The sequence below is a fragment of the Mus musculus genome, chromosome 3 (genome assembly GCF_000001635.26).
Source record: "Mus musculus strain C57BL/6J chromosome 3, GRCm38.p6 C57BL/6J".
Lineage (NCBI taxonomy): Eukaryota > Metazoa > Chordata > Mammalia > Rodentia > Muridae > Mus > Mus musculus.
Window position 1 is genome coordinate 127,225,427 of NC_000069.6, and position 19,314 is coordinate 127,244,740.

The 19,314-nt window shown below is 42.7% G+C and overlaps 1 protein-coding gene across 36 annotated transcripts in view; it reads right to left on the reverse strand.

The window, feature by feature from the left end:
- Positions 1–19,314, reverse strand: part of Ank2 (ankyrin 2, brain) — a 578,741-nt gene that overhangs the window by 303,820 nt on the left and 255,607 nt on the right. The window contains exon 4 of one of the 36 annotated variants that reach the window (XM_030252363.1): positions 338–18,842. The exons of the other annotated variants lie outside the window; for them this stretch is intronic. Within the exon in view, the coding sequence (XP_030108223.1) occupies positions 338–421 (84 nt within the window). The 5' untranslated portion in view covers positions 422–18,842. The remainder of the gene's footprint in view (positions 1–337; positions 18,843–19,314) is intronic. 36 annotated transcript variants of the gene reach the window in all.

The window sequence follows — 19,314 nt, forward strand, 5'->3', positions numbered from 1 at the left end:
GAAAAAAAATAAATAAACGACTTGTAGCCAGTGAACACCCAAAGCATCCGTCGGAGGAATAAGCACACCTTATTAGTGCTCACTTCACCGTGCACGGGTCCATTCCGAATCCCAGAAAGCAGGCGCTTGCACCTGCCTCTCCAAAGCAAGGCTTGGCGTTGCTACTGTCTATAGCTAGTTACTCCAAAGCCCCCACCGTTTCCCCGCCCTTGTAATGGCATGCACACACACAATCACACACCCCACACACATGCACACACGAGCGCGCGTGTACACACACACACACACACACATACACACACATTTATATACAGACGTTCAGGAGCCTCCAATGCACCTTCTTGGGTCTTTTTCTTCTTTGACTACTGCCATTAAACTTCTCTCCACTGTCGCTTTTCTGAGCTGCATCTTCGTTCATCATTTTGAACAGTTTGGGAAGAAAATAGCTGTGCCATCAAACCCGGCCGCGGGAACAGACCACTGGCGTGCGTGCACTTACAAGAGACAAGCGAGAGCAGGAGGAGGGGTGGGGAAGGGGCGCGCGCTGGGAGGGAGAGGATGGTGACGTTGCCATGGCAGCAGCTGCCACAACTGTTTATCTGACTGCATTGTTAAATCGGATTCAACCAATTACCATCCGGGTATAGGCTACAATGAAGAACACTGTGGAAAAAAAAGAATGCCTGGGACGGGTGCAATTTGGGGAACCCTGCTGGTTGGCTTTCGACACACCCATTACTGGATCTGTGCCTGCCACGCATAAAACCTACGCTTCATTTTCTTTCTCTAGGTACTTCGGTGGAATAGATACAATGCATACCAAGGAAATGAGGACACTTGACTGTCTGAACTCGAAAGGGTGCATTGTAGCGGGTCCAGACAAGGAAATGGAGGCTATTAATATCCTAAAGTAATTATAAGAAAGTTATATTTTTACCATGCTATTCACCTGATTCAAGGCTATTACCTTTTAAACCCCAGTTTAAGGACGACTTCTGTCATAAAGCCTCAGAAAAGCCAGCAGGCAGCCTGACCACTCCCTCCTGAGCCTCTGAGTCAGGCAAGCTCTGACAGCACCTGTAACACCACACCGCGGCTCCACCCACTTACCACCAGACAGCCCAGAGAGAACAGGGAAGGAGGAGAGAGCCTGATTTTTCTCAGAACCAACACAATGGTTTTACTTAACAGCAGTTAACCCAGGTCTGTTAAATATGCAAAGCAAATCTGTCGTGGAGGCAAAACATTTTCCACCTAGTACAGAAATCTTCTGCACACAAGTCTATCTACGGATGAATAAAACATAAGCTCTAATCTCAGGGACCTTTTCAGATGATTTTTCCAGAATGAATCTTGATAAGACTATGTGGCTTGCTTATATAACAAGAATCCTAATTTCTTCTGTTGGATCAAGGTGGCTATTTCTATATTTAATGTTAGACTGTGGGTGCAAGCGGAGCCAGATATATTTTGTACAAGCACACATGCTATCTACTCATCCTTATTCCTAGAAAACTCAAAAGTTCAACACGCAGAATACTCAAGTGTAAAAGCGGAGTGAGAACTAAACCAGGGAGATAACGTACGTAAACGTGCTTAGAAGACTGAGACCATCCCTGCATTTCTATTAGGAATCCCACCATCACGACAAAGGTGATGCTTCCGACTCAGAAACGTCTTCCTTAAAGATGGTTCCTACCTGAAAATGAGCTCACCTTCCAGCAAACACCTCGACAAAAATCCTCACTATTTTCTCACTGTTCTTTCTCTCTGCTCCACTGTCCAGAGACGCCTGCCACACCTGGCCTTGCTGCCACCCTTCTCTCCCCTTGCTTCTGTTAAAGCGAATCTATCCCACAAACACTGTGCCTCTGTGACACCTGGGTCCCATAGACAGGGCAAAGACTCTGGGCCTTCTTTGTTCTGTTACAAAGCCCTACAAGAATGTCTTTAAGAAGCTTCCAGAAGTAACATCTACTGTTATCAGAATGCACATCAGAATTTCTGTGATGTCCCAGGGCGCCTCCCACCATCCTCTCTCCCATCTCTCTTTATTCCCTCCCCTTCTCTAGGGGAATTTCTCCACTTGACTTTTCTTGGAAGCAACCTCAGCCTAGAAGTCTGAACTCAATAAATAAGTGCTGAATGTCTACCACGTACAAGAACTAAGAACCAGGAACAGTTGGCACTTGCAGGCCCATGGGAATGAAGGAAATAGGGGGGAAATGTGTGTTGCTAGAGTGTATGCATTCGAACTTGGGAATCAGATGGGAAACAAAACTCTTAGGTGTAAATGCCATTGGAGAAAGTAGGGCACAGAATAATGAGAGACAGATGAGGCTTTAGATAAGGTGCCTGGACATGCGGGCATGTTCTCCAGAAATCTGAAGGGAAAATATTACAGACAAGGAGACCGTCAATGGCCACTATAAGGTCTTCAGAGGCAAATTTCTTACCAAGCATATTAAAAGAACTATGGTACTAGTTTAAAAAAAAGGAGGAGGAAGAGGAAGAGGAAGAGAGGGTGTTTGTAGTAATTAGATCTACCAGAGAGACATTATGTATCATGTTCACTCTTGGAAGTCGGAATCAGCTTCTCAATCAATAGAATTGGTAGACAACTAGAATACTCATTGTTTGTCTCTATAGAAACTGGAAACAAATCTGCTTCCTATGATAGCACGTTATGAACTAGTGCCTTGATTCTGTCCCACCAGTCTCTTGTGGCATGCCTTCCATACAGGCAAGGCACAGCATTAAAGAGCCAGGCTCAGGCCTCTACCTCAGATAATCTGTGAAAACTGCTGGAGTGGCTGCCCTAATCCTTTCCTACTGTTAAGTTCCTGAGACTAGATAATTCATTAATAATACAAATGTACACCTCATACATACAAATGTACAGTCTCATTCATAGAGACTATGAAATACAAGATCACGGCATAGGATGTTTATCTCAGGTGAGGGCCCAGTATACCCTTCCAAGACAGTCCCTCCATGACTTTGCTGGGCACGCATTATGGAAGGAAGAGAAGGGCAAATGGGAAGGAAGACCCAGCTGATACCCCACTGTAAGGTCCCTAATCCCATTCTCAACTCTGCCCTTGTGACCTTCCTCCCACAAGGTGGGCATGATGTTTCGGCATGAGTTTTGGAGAAGGCACAGAAACTGAATGCATAGCAGTGTTGTTCTAAAACAGAGAATCTTACACATACTTGGATTTCAGAATGAAAGAAGTATACTAGTCCAATGCCAGCTCCAGACAAAGATAAACATCTATACTAACCTATAATAAATATCTCCCCCAGAAGAGAATGTCCAAATCTCTGAGTAGCTGTTCTTTCACCTTCTGGAGTTTTCAGTCTGTGACTCCCATCCAGGAGCTCTCACATTTCTGTCCTTATTGTATGTAGTGAGCGTGCAGTCTAAATGGACTCGAACTCCTCGAAGGCAGGGTTTGTATCTAGTCTGACATGCCATGTGAACAATGTTCCGTACTGGGTAAAGGTCACGAAATGATTTTTAAACACCATACAGAGATATGCTCATTACTGAGACAAACGTGATGGCACAGGTTTGTAGTCCCAGTGAGCAGCAGAAGCAGGAGGATCAGTCCAATATCAGGGCTAGCCTGGGCTACAGTGTGAGGCCTGCCTGCAAAAAGGCAAGGAAGGACTATGGGGGTGCAGTCCTGTATTCAGAGCAGTTGGGAAGTGGAGGCAGAAGGATCAGGACTTCAAGGCCAGCCTGAGTTACAGGAGACAGGCAGGCAGGCAGACAAACAGACAGACAGACAGACAGACAGACACACACACACACACACACACACACACACACACACACACAAACACGGCAGGGGGGTAGGGGTGGGGTGGGGGGAGAGCCAGGTGGTGGTGGCAGCATATGCCAGGCCAGCCTGGCCTACAGAGTAAGTTCCAGGACAGCCAAGGATATACAGTGAAACCCTACCTTTGAAAAGAAAGAAAAGAAAAGAAAAAAGCATTCTTAATGTTTACCATGAGTTTTAGAGTAAAATTGCTGCAGGGTAGATGTTTTCAAATCTTAGGGGGAAGGGTTGTTTGTTTTGTTTTGTTTTGTTTTGTTGTTTGTGTGTTTTTCATTTATGTTCTTATAATCTAGAAGCTGTAAACTTTTCAAATAAAATTTTCAAGTCTATTTGTAAGTTGGAGCTCATGAATTCAGGATATCAATGATGATAACACCTTACTTAAATCTATAACAGTTTATAATTTATAAATTCCTCTTTTTTTTTCCTTCCAGGACAGAAGCCCCTGGAGCACAGGGCTCTCTATTCTTCATTTTCTGCACCTAAGAATCCACAGCCATGCACACAATAACTATTTAATGATTTTTATGGGGTTCTCAGAACCACAAAGGGAAAAGACTCATTTTCATTCCAATACAGATAAGAAAACCAGGGCACAGGCAGCTTGGATGATTTGCCCAAGGTAACGAAGTTAATACAATCTAGAGATGACATTCCTCTGGTCAAAATCCACTATGCTTTTATTAAATCATAACTACCTTCAATGAAAAGCAGTCACTTTATACGGTGAAGGAGACAGGCAAAGGCTAAGATGGAAAATGCCAGGAGCGGAAACCAGTCACATGTTGGCAACCCATACAGGGAAAGGATGAGGTCTTGATTGCTTTTATGCCACGTTCACTTTAAAAGCATGGAGATTTATAGGTGCTTATATTAATTTTAGTATGCCTGCTCTATTTTATGAAACCATTAGAGATAATAGTATTTTAAAAATCTAACTCTGACTTTTTTTTTTTTCCTGAGTGGAGCAAAGTTCTTTGGAAAACAAGCAGTTATGCCTCTGAGACGTATCACCTTCCAAAAGTTCATTTGTGAGCCACAGCTGTCTGATGTTACAAATGCATTTGTATAGAAACAATGTTCAGAGAGTTCAGCTCTATAAAGTTCTCGATGCCCTTGGAGGCTGAACAGCTTAGCAAAACGGGACAGGAGTTCTCCAGGCCGTTTCTCTTCTGGGGGTACCAGGCAGGTGCACCACTGCTTAAGCAAAGCTTTCCCTCAATCAACGTCATCATCTGTGTCAATGTCGTCATCTGTGTCAATGTCGTCATCTGTGTCAATGTCGTCATCTGTGTGGATGTGGCTGAATTTGGAAACTGGGTCTTTACAGTTCCAGCCACCCTTAGATGACGCCATAGCAATTCAGAGTAAGTCCTAACCTATTACAGGTTAATGCAATGACCGTGTCCTCAAAGAAGAGAGGACTGCACAAAGACACAGAGACACATGGGTAAGGAGGCGTGCAGGGACAGAGGCAGAAACCGGAGGAACTGCAAGGAAAGGAATGTCAAGAAATGTCAACAGACACAACAACTCAGACAGGGTGGAAAGGTGTCCTTCAAAGCTTCAGAAAGATGACCTAACTACTACCCTTCCCACTCTAGCTTTCCCTCCCTCCTTCCTTCCTCTCCCATCCCCAGTCTCTTCTATGTCTCTTTGTCAGTCACTATTTCTGTCTGTCTCTTTCCCTGTCTCTCTCTCTAGCAAGGTCTCATGCTGCTCAGAATGCCCCCACATTTGATTTCTGACAAGGAATTACCTTGAACTCCTTGCTGATCCTCTTATCTCTAAGTCTTGAGTGCTAGGATTAAAACACCCAGTCTTATGCTGTGCTGGGGATCAAACTCAGGGCTATGTGCATGCTAGGCAAGGACTCTAACAACTCAACTACATCCTCAGACTCACTCCCTCCTGGATGACTCCTTGATTTTGGACTTCAGCTTTTATAACCGTGGGAGGAGTGGTTATAATGCCCTACTATTCTGTGTCATACTGTTTTGCCTGCTTTGCTGTGACCACCCTACATAACCACTGCAACCACAGTCTCCCGTCTCACTGTGACTTATTGCAGTTATGAGGTTTGAGCCCACCCATAATGGTTTTCCGTTCTCATTACCCATTTGCTGTTGAATACAGAGGAAGTGCTCACCTATGAGGTAGAAGACTCAGAGACTGAAAAAGGCTCAGGCAGGTCTGAGTTAGTGTATGGAGCCAATTCTTCTTCTACTACTGCTATCACATGGCATGGAAAATTATTTCTCAAAAGTGTTAGGCAAGGGAATTGTGAAGCTGCTTTTAACCGAAACTAGTCAATGGTAGCCAACCGCATCTGTTCTCTTTAGAATGTTATGTGAATGACACTCTCAGTTTACGTCAAAGTTTGGAACACTGAGAGGTGGATCTTATTTCCTGGACTTAAGCCATTGGCCTGTTTAGGAAGAGAGGACTTAAAGGACAGTCAGAGGAGGCACAGAGAGAAATGCCTCTGATTAGAGGTATAAGGAAGGGGCCTCTTACGTTTATGACATTGTGTTCTCAGATCAACTCCTGTCCACTCTCCTTTTCCTCCTGGCCCTCTTCCTGGATAAATTCGTTGCCATTTTTTTTTCTTCTGCTCAAAGTCACTTGACTTATCCTTGTAGATTCTTCTTGACATACAGAGAATACAAGTTTAGAATGCATACCTACGATGTTTTATCTTGATTGCTAGTTTGATGGTGTGTGGTTGTGGTGTATGTTTGTGTGTGTGTGTGTGTGTGTGTGTGTGTGTGTGTGTGTGTGTGTGTGTGTATTAGAGACAGACAGACAGACAGACAGACTGAATGAATGAATGAATGAATGAATGAATGAATGAATGAATGTGTGTACAGTGTGTTTCCATGTGAAAATTCCAAGGCCATTCGTGAGTATGCAAAGGCCAGAGAAATTTGTGGAGTGTCTTCCTCTCTCATTCTCTGCCTTACTGTCCTGAGAAGGGTCTCTCACTGAACTGGAGGTTCATCACTTGAGGTAGGCTGGCCAGTGAGCTCTCAGGATTTACTCCCTCAGCACTGAGACTCAATGTGCACACATCCTATTTGACTTCAGTATTGGGGATTTGAACTGAGGTCCTCACACTTGTAGAGCAAGCACTCTTACTGACTGATCCATCACCCCAGTCCCTTGGCAGTATTTAGAATCAACCTGAGACAAACTTCTGGGCATGTCTATGAAGGTATTTCTAGAGTATATTAGATGATGACATAGAAAAACTTATCTAAATGTGTGTGGCGCCATCTGTGGTCTGGAATTTTGAGCTAGACTATAAAAAAAATAATGGCAGGATGAGTAGGGAACTCATCTCTTTCTGCTTTCTGACTGGTGGACAATGTGAGCAACTGCCTCACATCCCCCCTGCCAAGCTACATCTACCTCCCCTCAGCACAGCATCCTCTGCCATGATGGGAGTTTCCCTCAAGCTGTGAATCCCAAGAAACCCTCATTCCTTAGGTTATTCCTTCTCAGGTAGTTTTTCACAAGAGAAGTCATTAATTTTACCTGTTTCATAAGTAAGTCATGCCCTTTTCAAGGTGCTCTTTAAGACATCTTGGTTGGAGGTTTTGCTTTCAATGGAAGAAACAGCAAGAGGAACGTTAGTAAACAAAGGGAAACTTCACCTCAAAATTCCCAGTCGCAAAGCCCCTGGTATCTGCAGTACTTCCAGCTTCAGAGCTGCCTACCTCCAGGGCTTTTCCTGAATTGCCCACTGATCTTACTTCACCCTCTTCCATACTGTTCCTCTTTTAGAGATGATCAGAAGACTCTATACACTAGTATATCTACCCGGAATACTCTATACACTAGTATATCTACCCGGAATACTCTATACACTAGTATATCTACCTGGTCTGACAGACCAGGCAGGAGAGCTTTTGGTTTTCCTAGATCCCAGTTTAACCATCAACATTAGTATGAGGCAGTTCCTCTCTCTCCTTTGAACTTTCATGCCTCTCATCCATGTCTGCCCCTCAACACTCTTCACTTACTCCTTTAGCCATTCAGTAGGTACTTGCTGCGTGAAGGGTATCAAATGCTGAGATCTGCACAGCATGTTGGGGCCTCAGCATGACTTAAGCCACCTTTTCCCTAGAAGAACTCCCAATCTCAATATGAGAATCATCAGAAAACTCTGAGCATCTCTTTTTCAAGGTATAGAAGCACAAACCAAGGGCACCCAAGGTAGACCACACACACACACACACACACACACACAGAGAGAGAGAGAGAGAGAGAGAGAGAGGGAGGGAGAGAGAGAGAGAGAGAACGTAAACTGAAAGGAAGCACCTTGTAGATTAAGAATAACTGACAACTGAATCAAAAGTTCTGACATATCCACATGATGAAGAGTGTGAGTGATGGACGTTGGAAAAAGTGATCTTCTCAGATAAGCAGTGTGGGTGTGAATCCTCTAATGACCAAATCCTTGACCTTCAGACATCACCATGTGTGAGTACATATCAACTGTCTCCTTCCTACTGCTGGCGCATGTAGCTATCTCTTTTGCCTGAATGTTGGAAAGCCTCAGACTTGAAATAATAAGAACTTAAGTGCGGTGAGATCTGGGGCCTTTGGCGATGTATAGTAGGGAATAAAACCAATGGAGTTTCTATAAATGGAAGAGACACATTATGGGCATCAGCTTTATTCCATACAATTATGAAGGCCAAGAAGTCCCAAAAGATAATCTCCTACAAGCTGGAGAGCCAAGAAAGTGGTTGAGTCTGAGGTTGAAGGTCAGTGGGAAACTGGAAGACTGAGAGGATAGAAGAGAAGGAGATGGAAGCCCCTAATGAAAAGGAGACATTTCATTCTCCATCCCCTTTTTTATTGCATCTGGATTCTGGCAATCTGGAACCAACCTGGGTTAGATGTTGACTTTAGACATTAGGGAGAGAGGAATTTTCCTGACTTGGTCTACTGGGTTACATGTCAATCTCTTCTGAAAACTACACGCTATTGTCCAAGTCATCACATAAATTACTGCAGAACAGGCGTTGAGGTGGAACCTTTGTGGGCTTAGTATCCTTTTAAGAAACCACAGGAAAAGGTCACTTTTCCTCTTAGCTTTCTGTGGATTCAGAGACAAACATATCAGGGAGCAGGCCCACCTCGGGACTACAGAGCTGATGATGCCCATCTTCCAGGACTATGGGGAATAAATTACATAAACTACCCTGTCTATGACGGTTTTTCATAGCAGCCCAAACTAACGCAATGCCTATGCATGATACCTTAAGGTTTATACCTTGTGACCCATGGGGCAACACAGCCCTGTTAGCTTATGGAGCTTGGAATATTCTGGAATCTTTAGGATGTAGAGACTCAAAAGAGATGGTGGGTCTTAAAGTTTACATCTTGGCCCAGAATTACTCTCTGATTCCTGATCCCCAGATGAGAGGAAGTTGCAATATCAGCCGAGGGCCATTTCTGCCACTATGTCACTCCTACCACCATGCCCTTTGTCCTCTCGAACCTGGAACCATAATAAATCATTTCCTCCCTTACATTAGTTCTTAGCAGACGTTTGCTCACAGTAACAAGAAAAGTAACCATTAGCCAGGAAAGCTGCATGCAGCAATTTGACGGTCCAGGGAAGAAATGGGAACCACTTTCAAACAAGTATTCATTAGAGGTAGCCACTGAATGTGAACTGAGCTGAAGGGTGTGAAGAGCTCTGTCTGAGTCTATAACAGCATCCTGGTAGAGAGGACAATGATGGAATGGACAGATGCCTTCATTAGTCTCTCACCATTAAAGGTGCTACAGTCACCGTCACCATTCAAAAGGAAGTGAGAATAGAGAGAGGCCATCTGCCTGGAGAACAAGAGAGGTCTTCAAAGGGGGCATCTTTGAAATCCATTTCATTTGGGAAAGGAGAGAACAGGACTCTGAACCATTTGCTACTCCCTAGATACCCAAACCAGTGAGCAGTAGAAAAAAAACCCAAGTCAGAGACTCACAGTACTGCAGGAGGAGCTTGGCCATGGGGATCCTCATATGGATAAAGCCTGAGTCAAACTTCATCTATGATTATTTCAATCAAGGAACCCTTTATTCTTACTTACATGAGTACGGTGAATGACCAACTCCTCTTAGATAATCGAAAGGACATAAACCTTTGCTTCTGATACACTTGTGAAGAATACCCTATGCTGATGGGGGCGGGGTCAGAAACTGGGTCACTGAGTAGATTGCAGCTGCTGCTTCTGCTGTGGCTGCCGCTGCTGCTTGCTTTCTTTCTTTCTTCCTTCCTTCCTTTCTTTCTTTCTTTCTTTCTTTCTTTCTTTCTTTCTTTCTTTCTTTCTTTCTTTCTTTCTTTCTTTTTTCTTTTCTTTTTTTTCCCCGCTGCTGTCTTCCTAGACAGACACTCACTAAGAATCAATGATGAAGTGGACAGACGCATTCATTAGTCTGTCACTATTAAAGCTGGTACAGTCACCGTCGCCATTCAAAAGGAAATAAAAAATAAAGCAAGAAAGAGAGGCTATCTGCCTGGAGAACAAGAGAGGCCTTCAAAGGGACATCCCTGACATGCATTTCATTTAAGAAAGGAGAGAATAGGACTCTGAAACATTTACTACTCCCTAGATGCAAAGCCAGTGAGCCTCAAACTTTTGATCTCCCTGCCACTGTTTAGCCATCGTATTGGCATGACAGGCGTCAATCAGCAAACCCAGCAACATGGACTTAAAGCAGTATCAGTAATCGTCAGTTAGGAGCTTGTTTTCATAAGATGTACCAAACAGGTATTTGGCTTCAAACCCGACCTTTTAGACCTAAAAAGAAATTCTTTGGAGCCCATGCCATATAATCTAAGCATTCCACCTCACCCCCCGGGGCCATAATTACTGAAACCAGTTTAGTCTCCCTTTATGTAAATATTAGCCAGTCTGCTTTAGATCAGAGGTGGACATTCACAGAATAGCAGAATGTGGGTGAGTCTCCATGTGCACTTTCCTGGCTAGGTCAGTTTTTTAGGGCGTGCTGTTACCTGCCTGCTCCAGTGTAACTTCAGTCTCTGGTGATATGAGTTCTTGAAAATAGATGCTCTAATTGGGTTTCCCTGTAGGTGCAAAGGAGTGGGACTCTGAAGCAGGTTGTGTCCTTGACAGACATTATTCCAGGGCGACTTAACTATCCCTGTAAATATGTGTAATCGTAAGTGAGTTTTGTTATATGATGAAAATCTTTTCCCTCTAATCTATAAAGAGAGGCACGGTGTCTGTTGATTAAAGCCTAGCATATACACAACTGATAGCCTCCACGTTTAATTTCCAGATAAGCACAAATCATATTTTAAAAGATACATGAGAACATAGCAAGCCTGACATCAAAACAAACAAACAAAAAACTAGTGTAGACCATCAAGCCCCATACCTACTCCCTGTTCATCATGCAGTAAAATGGAATCCACTAGGTCATTTATTCAAGGTTGCACATCATTAGTTTTTTCATCTGACTTGAGTGTCCACGTCTTCTAGAAGGTGTTAAAGTGGGCTTTGGAATTTTTCAAATGCAGCAAACTGAGGCCCTAAAATTGCTCAGATGTGTTCAGGCTGAGAAGGAAAAATATGTAAGTCACTAAGCCCCGGGTAGAAATGTTTTAGGAATTACACTTGACCTTAAGCCAAAAATCAAGAAGCTACACTGTGGACATTAGAAACACAGAGTAGAAGGCTGGGCTGTAGCTCAGTTGGAAGAGTACTTGCCTTGCATGCACAAAGCCCTGGTTTTGACCCTAAGTATGCATGGTGGTACCTGCCTGTAATCCCAGCACGCCAGAGGCTGAGAAAGAAAGTATTAGACTTTCAAGGCCATGCTCATCTACACAGTGAGTTCTAGGCTAGCCTGGGCTACAAGACTTCTTTTCTCAAAATAAATAAATAAATAAATAAATAAATAAATAAATAAATAAAATTAAAAAGAAGAAAGCAAAAGAAACAGAAGCTAATAAGACAGTGTTTCCTCCAAATCTGCAGAACACTGAAAGAGTAGGTAAGGGATTTCTGAAGTATGGTGATCAGAGCAGAAGTCAAAGGGATTACATGGAGGAACGCTAGTGTTTTTACATTGTTTCCCTTTCCCCTGGAGAATAGTAGGGAATTCATGATAAACATACAGCCTCAGTCTTTAAACAAACAGTTCAAATAAAAAAAGACATCGGGTAGTAAAGAAGATCAGTTTGCAGTTTTACCTTCTGAATGGATAACTAATGGTCTTAGTTAAGAGTCTTTTTTGCTGTGAAGAGACACCATGACCACCACAACTCTTATAAAAGAAAGCATTTATAAGGGGCTGGCTTACAGTTCAGAAATTTAGTCCAATATCACCATGGTGGGAAGCATGGTGGCATGCAGGCAGACATAGTGCTAGAGAAGTAGCTGAGAGTTCTACATCTGTATCCACAGGCAGCAGGAAGAGAGAGCGACACTTGAACCTCAAAGTCACCTGAGAGACACACTCCTCCAATAAGGCCACATCCCCTAATCCTTTCAAATAATGCCACTCCCTATGAGCCTATGGGGGCTATTTTCATTCAAGCTACCATACTCACGATGGGCCACTACTCTCATTCCTGATTAAGATTTGGTCAAAATGGAAAGTTAGTTTACTATCTAATTTCTACCTCCTATCAGTCAAGACTGACACTAATGCATTTATCCACAACTGTTACAAACTATGTCATAAACTTACTGGCTCAATCAAGCAACACTGTCATTTTGCTCACAAGTTTGTGGGTCAGGGATTCAGGCTGAGGTCTACTGTCTTGGTCATTGTGATTCATGTGTGTGTTGGGCCTGCCTCTGCAGTGAATCTGGCTCCTCATTATTCTTTCCTGAATGTCAGTTCACTCCTCAGTCCTCCTCCTCCACATGGCCTGTGCTTCTCTCTGTTGAGTGATTTCAAGGTAATTCCATGCTTGCATGACAGCAGGCTTCCAAGAGGTAGACAACAGGAACTACCAGGTCATAAAAAGCTCTGCTCTATTTTATTGGCCAAAGCAGTCAAATGGTGAACACTAGGTTGAAGAAATAGGGTCCGGTCCCCCTTGGGTGATATAATGGGAAAGTCACAGTACAGAAGAACATGTTGGATGAAGTTCATCATAGAGAACGTTTCCTTTGGATTGACAAATTTCCTCCTGGGGAGCAGAAGAAACACACAAGTCTTGGAAAGTTCATGAGACTTTTGAGACTCAGGAGACACCACTTCTTCCAGGTATATAAATAGCAAATGACTGTTGAGGTCATCGGTGGAGGTGCCTGCAATCTGAACAGGGAATTCTCGGACCACTTTCCAGAGACATCAGCCATGCTGGTGTGGGCCGTTCCATGATATAGCTACCCAGGAGTCATGCATATTCAATGGATGGAACGTCTTCCACATGTGCCTGCAGGTAACCCCAATAAACTCACTGGCTCAGCAAACAATACCTGCTAAGGCTGTATCTTTGGTCCTTTGTGGGAACTGTATGTGGAGTAAATAGACATTTGTTCACATTTCCCCCAGGAAAGTTAACCCAACACAGATAATTCTCTCCTTGATGGGGCATTTCAAAGACTGCAGGCTGTTCTGTATTTCTGCAATATGATGCTAAACTGTCCTTTGTGCTTGTCTATGTCTAAAAAGAAAATACATCTTTCCTTTACACACTCAGTGCCATACAATTGTAAGAAATTTTTTTAAAAAAGTGAACAAGGTGGGCTTAAGAAATGGCTCTGTGGTTAAGGGCACTTGCTGTTTCTGCAGAGGACCCTGGTTTTGATCTCAGCACACATATCAATCACCTCACAATGACCTTTAATTCCTGAGCCATGGGATACATACCCTCTTTGGCACCCACACACATCTGCACACATGTGAAACACGTACAGACAAGCAGGTATGCACACACGCATACACATAAGAAAGCAAATAAATCAAGTTTTATATATAGTGAGGGGCAAATAATGGCCTATTTCCCAAAGTACCTGAGCCAGCTCAGGTCCAGCAACAGATAAACAGGAAGACTGGATGCTGATGACAGGTTCATCATTTTCTACCTTTTTTCCCCTGCTAAAAGTCCCTAAATCAATAGGCTTATATTGAAAAGTAGGAGAAAAGATGACTCACAGAAAGATCAATCCAGTTAAAAGACCAGGGCACTACTCAGACAGAACCTAACATGGTCACCTTTGCTTTTAATTTCCTTACCTTATCTGAATGGAAAACAGGTGCTGGAAGACACAGGAAATGGAAGAATTTCATTTTTATTCCTTCCACTCTCCACTGGTCCATCCTTTCCCTCCCAGATATGAACCACTAGACCCAACAAGCTCTGCTTTCTCGTTCTGTGCTCCCATCTGAACTCTAGACAGCTGTGCATTTATCCCGAGGGAGCTACCCTTTCAATCCCTAGTGTTCTCAGAATAAATTTCAAATCTCTGTAGCAAGTGCTAAAAAGAATCCATGCCTCCAATTCTTTTTCTTAAAGCCATCTATACAGGAAAATGGGGAGACATATTAAATCAAAATACATAGGATGATTACATTTCTGTTGAGAGGAAAGGAACACCAGAGCTTCTAAGAGAAGCATCGCATCCTAATTTGGTAGGCCAGCGGAAACTCCCAAGACAAAAATTATCTCTTCTTCTTGTCTTTATTCCTCCTACAATCTATAACTCTTGGGTCTTAAAACTGACTTGATTCTTTTAAAGTGTCAAGTGAAGTTTTTTTCCATAATGTTTAATGCTACTAAGCACAATGCATGCCACAGGGTGTATGGGAAGGTCAAAGGACAACTTTTGGGAGTCAGCTGTCTCCTTCTATGGTGGGTCTAAGGAATCCAACTTAGGTCATCAAGCATTAATGACAAGTGCTTTTGCCCACTACCCTCAAGTGGAATTGTCTAACAATGAATGGAATTTCAAACCACAGCAAACTCCTTTTCTAAGCCAATATTACACTTTTTGGCTGCATTGATCACACAAACTAGTACTTGTCTAATTTATTTCTGCCTTTTCTTTCCTTATAGATAAACCTAGGACAAACCATTTTCTGGAAAGACACCAAAGAAAATCTGCATCTTTGGTAAGTAGTTTTGCTTTCTTCAATAATAAGATCAAACCCAAGACTTCCTGTATGCTATGCAAGTATTATACCCCTAGTTACTCCCTAACTCTAAAACTATCTTCTTTATGTCGAGTTAAAACTACTGCTGTTGGTTTTTGTTTTCTGTTTCTGTTTTTGTTTTTTGATTTGGGGGGTGGTTTTTGTTTTTTGGGTATTTTAGTTTGTTGGTTGTTTTGTTGTTGTTGTTGTTGTTTTGTTTTGTTTCCTTTTCCCCTTCCACTAACCTATAGCATCTACAAAGATAGGAAAAACGTCTGTTTTTCAAAAGGAAATGTCAACCTAACTTAGAACTTAGGTTGAGTTTTGAAAGCTTGAAATGTTTAGTCTGCTAGATATTTGATATTAGTTCTTGGATAACCCTCGGAAAACCTTTGCACCTCTCCACATGATTCTCAGATATGGTGTTAACATTTTAAATATTTATGTAAGAAAATGAACTTCATAATCCAGGAGAGATGCCCAGACAACTTCTCTAATATGCCATCTTAAGCCAGAACTGGGCTAATGAAAAGACAGATGTCATTGGGCAAAATGAATCAAGTAACATTCTCATTTTCTGCATGAGCTCATTTTCTACAAGTGGCCCTTCAGCAAACACCTCTGTACAGTGCTGAGAGCCAGGTTCTGTTCCCCACTCTAGAGATACAAAGATAATTAGGATGCAATACTTGCCTTCAAGGACATATAGAAAGATATACACTCTTCTCATTGAAAATTTCCATTCCTATTTCACTTTAACCTAGGAAAGTCAAAACCACCCCTAGGGAGGGTCCTCTTCATTGGCCAGGATTTTCTCATTAATATTTTCTTACTGACAACTCTGGCCAAATGGCATGCAATGTGTGTTTCCTGACTAGTTGAGTAGATTGCAGAAAAATCAAACTTATTTGGCTATTAGTTGTTTAATTGGTAAAGTAACTATAAGAGGTGCAAACAGCAAATTATTCTTCTTAGCTAGTCTAAGGGACATTTAATATATAAGAACCTTTGCCTAAATTTCCCGGTCTCTCCCCATAATCTTAATCCTAAAATTCACCCCACCTTTAGGATCTTCCTATTCTGGTTCATAAGCCAAGCCTTCTGTCTCAGTTAGTGCATTTTCCCCCTTCTAATTAAAATTAAAAATTGTTCACCAAAAATTACTCATTCTATTCTGTTGGCTAATGAAGCGTAGTTACAGTCACACGAACATGAAATGAACAGAACATAAAGATAAGTGGACAGTACCGGATCCACTCACTGGAACCACAGCCCTGGCAGACACTGCAGGTTCATCCAGCAAGCCAGAGAACCCTGACCAGGACTGTGATGATGCTCTTGTCAGTTGGACCCCACCCCCCAGCATCCCTGGAGCAGTGGCAAGGCAAGATAGAAGAGAGAATCAGGCCAATGACAGCAGGAGGCTGTCGATAGCCAGCTAGTAACAAATGGGTAGTGAGAGACTCTTTAAGTCTCTAAGAAACCACCCTCCAACCACAAAACAGCCATCAATTTGATTTTTAACGTTCCCTGTTGCATTGTTTGGTGGGCTTCTTGATAATGTTCAGTAAGGGTCCTAATGAGGATAACTTCTATCTTCCCAGATGTGAAACTGGACACAAAAACTTCCTTCTCGGACTGCCAGCCATTATTACGGGAGAAAGAAAGCTCCCTTCTTCAAAATAATGACGAGGCACGTAATAATAACACTGTTAGCATCCGATGGTAAGCGAGAAGCTTCGCTGTACGTTCTAGACGTCTGGAGTCGAATACCCTGGAGAGCCCTTATTCCTTGCTGTGTCACTAGAGATCCTGAGCTCAGGGCTTGCTCCACAGGAAGCATCACTAAGCACACAACAATGCCTTTCCTAGATGCACCACTAACTGAATTAGTGACCATGGCAAATCACTTTGCCTTCTTTCTAAGAAAACAGTTGAAACTCTACCTGTGGTTTCCAGGGTTCTGGCCCAAGCACACGCACAGCCATGCAGAGCACACGTTTCCTCACATAATTCAAGACTAGATGAATGAAATCCTGTCTTCCTAGAGGCTTTGAGGCATGCCTTGAGTCCCTGTTTATCGCTAACACAATAGTGATCTGTTTTTCTAAAGACTTCTCTTACATTTTGTGTATGTGGGGGAGACATGCGAGGCTACCCATGGGGACCAGAGGCCTCGGATCCCTAGAGCTGGAATTACAGAGGGTTATGAACCGTCAGACATGGATGCTGAAAACTGAACTGAGATGAGATCCCGTGCATGCCGTCTGAGCTCCTGTCCACGGAGACGGACTATGACCCTGGGAACTTGGCAATGCTTTCCACATGACTAGAAACTGTTATATGGGGCATCAAACGTCAACTGGAAGCCTCTTCAAAAACTCACTACCTCCAAGCTTCAATTGCTCTGACAGAACTGTAAGAATGTTTCAAATGAAGAATGCTAACAGATATTTTCAGAAGATAGCTGTCTGTATGGGCTTGAGTCTACTCCAGCTGAAGAACACAGCCAGTGAATTGCTTGGGTGATATAAACAAATAAGAACCATTCAACTGGAAAAGACTACCTTCCATCTTCCTAAAAGAATTTTAAATCTTCCATTGGTAACACTGACCTTGCAAAATAAAAGGAGCTATTTTGGAGCAATATTTGCTAGACATATTACAACCTAACTGAGAAATCGGGGCCTATGCAAATACTGTACAGACCGTTTTCAGAGCATAATACCATACATGGGAAATTTAAGAGTCTACACTGTGGGCACAGAATTCCTTCAGACTAACACTTAAGGAGCAAAAGTGAAAATGAAGACTACAAAAAAGGACTCAAGAGACGAAGAGAATTGATATTTCATTACTCTGGGATCCATTTTAAATGCCCTGGGAAAACCAGAATTCAATTTCCCAGTGAGGAGACAAAATGGCACTATATTGAGTTGTACACTTGACGTTCACAGACGTCTTTATCTAGATCATTGACCTCAACTCTCACCACAGCCCTCCGTAGGAAGTCATCTGTGGCTTCTCACTCTGCAGACAGCTAACCAAGGCCTCAGTGAGCAAGCATCAGGCTGGTATGCAACCGCATCTCTCACTCCTGGACACACTGTCTCGAATTTCTTGTATTCAACCCATATACCCTTGACTTTTCGTATACGTTGTCCCTGTGCCTAGACCAAATCTATCTGGCAAGACATTTTGTATCTGTAGAGACAATTCGAAGCACCTAAAAAGAAGCGCTTCAGGTTTTCCTCCCTCTAAGAAGTAAACACGATTCTCATTGTACATGTCTTACAGTGTGTGGAGCTAAAGTTCACTAAGCAGAATTATTCAATGGAGTCCAACTAATGCTTTCATCTGCTGCAGACAGCATTAGCATTCCCAATGAGGACTTGGGGACGCTTTGGTTTGAGGAGGTCTGAGTGATAAGGTCTGTTACTGAGTTCGTAAAAGTGTTAAGCTACAACTTGAGCACACACTCATTCCATGTCATTGTCACTACGTCAAAACACACTTGCCGTAGCTTGGATAAATACATATAGTTTGTCTTACAGAAGAAAGAGGAGGGAAGAAAGAAGCACAAAGAGATACGCTGTTTGCAGAGCCCTGCATCTGATGGCAGGACCCACAGAGCCCTGCGTTTGATGTTACAGCACACGGCTTGTTCATCCTGTGTCTCACATTTACTGCGTGAGGGCAGAGGGCTGTTCCAGTGGGAATTCCCTGTTCTGTAATGAGAGGCTTCCCCGAGCTGCCTCCTGCTCAAAGCTGCAGTTACATCTGTCCCACACTGATAACAAAAGAACAAAAGAGCAAACCTCCATCTCCTTAAGGTTGTATCAGGCAGAGCACGGTCATCAAATGTAACTAGGATAAAAATAAAATGGAAATAGTACAGGAGAATGGAAGGTGAAATCATATCTTTATTTTTTAAATTACATTTCGGTGACTAAGTAAACCTCATTAGACGTGGCTTCAACCCCTTTGGGTGAACTTTAAAGTCAAATTATCACAGCTAACCAATAAGCACGAGGTCAGCCAGTCTGCCCACTACCCTGCAATAGTCCCCAAGGCATCTCTTTCCCCTAACTAAAGAAACCCCAGGCGAGGTGAATGATGAAAATCACAAAAATAGAGGAACTAGCTACAGAGAAACTTTGAGCCAACTAATAAACTGATAATAAAATTAATTCTTTCTACTGCATCCCTTACAGAAGTCTCATAAATAATAATGCCATATAGCTCTTCTTGGCAATTACCGAAAATGAAATTTCCAAGCCTTTTTGGCCAAATTTTGAATTATAGTCACAGAGCTGACAGACAACCTGAGCCACCAGCT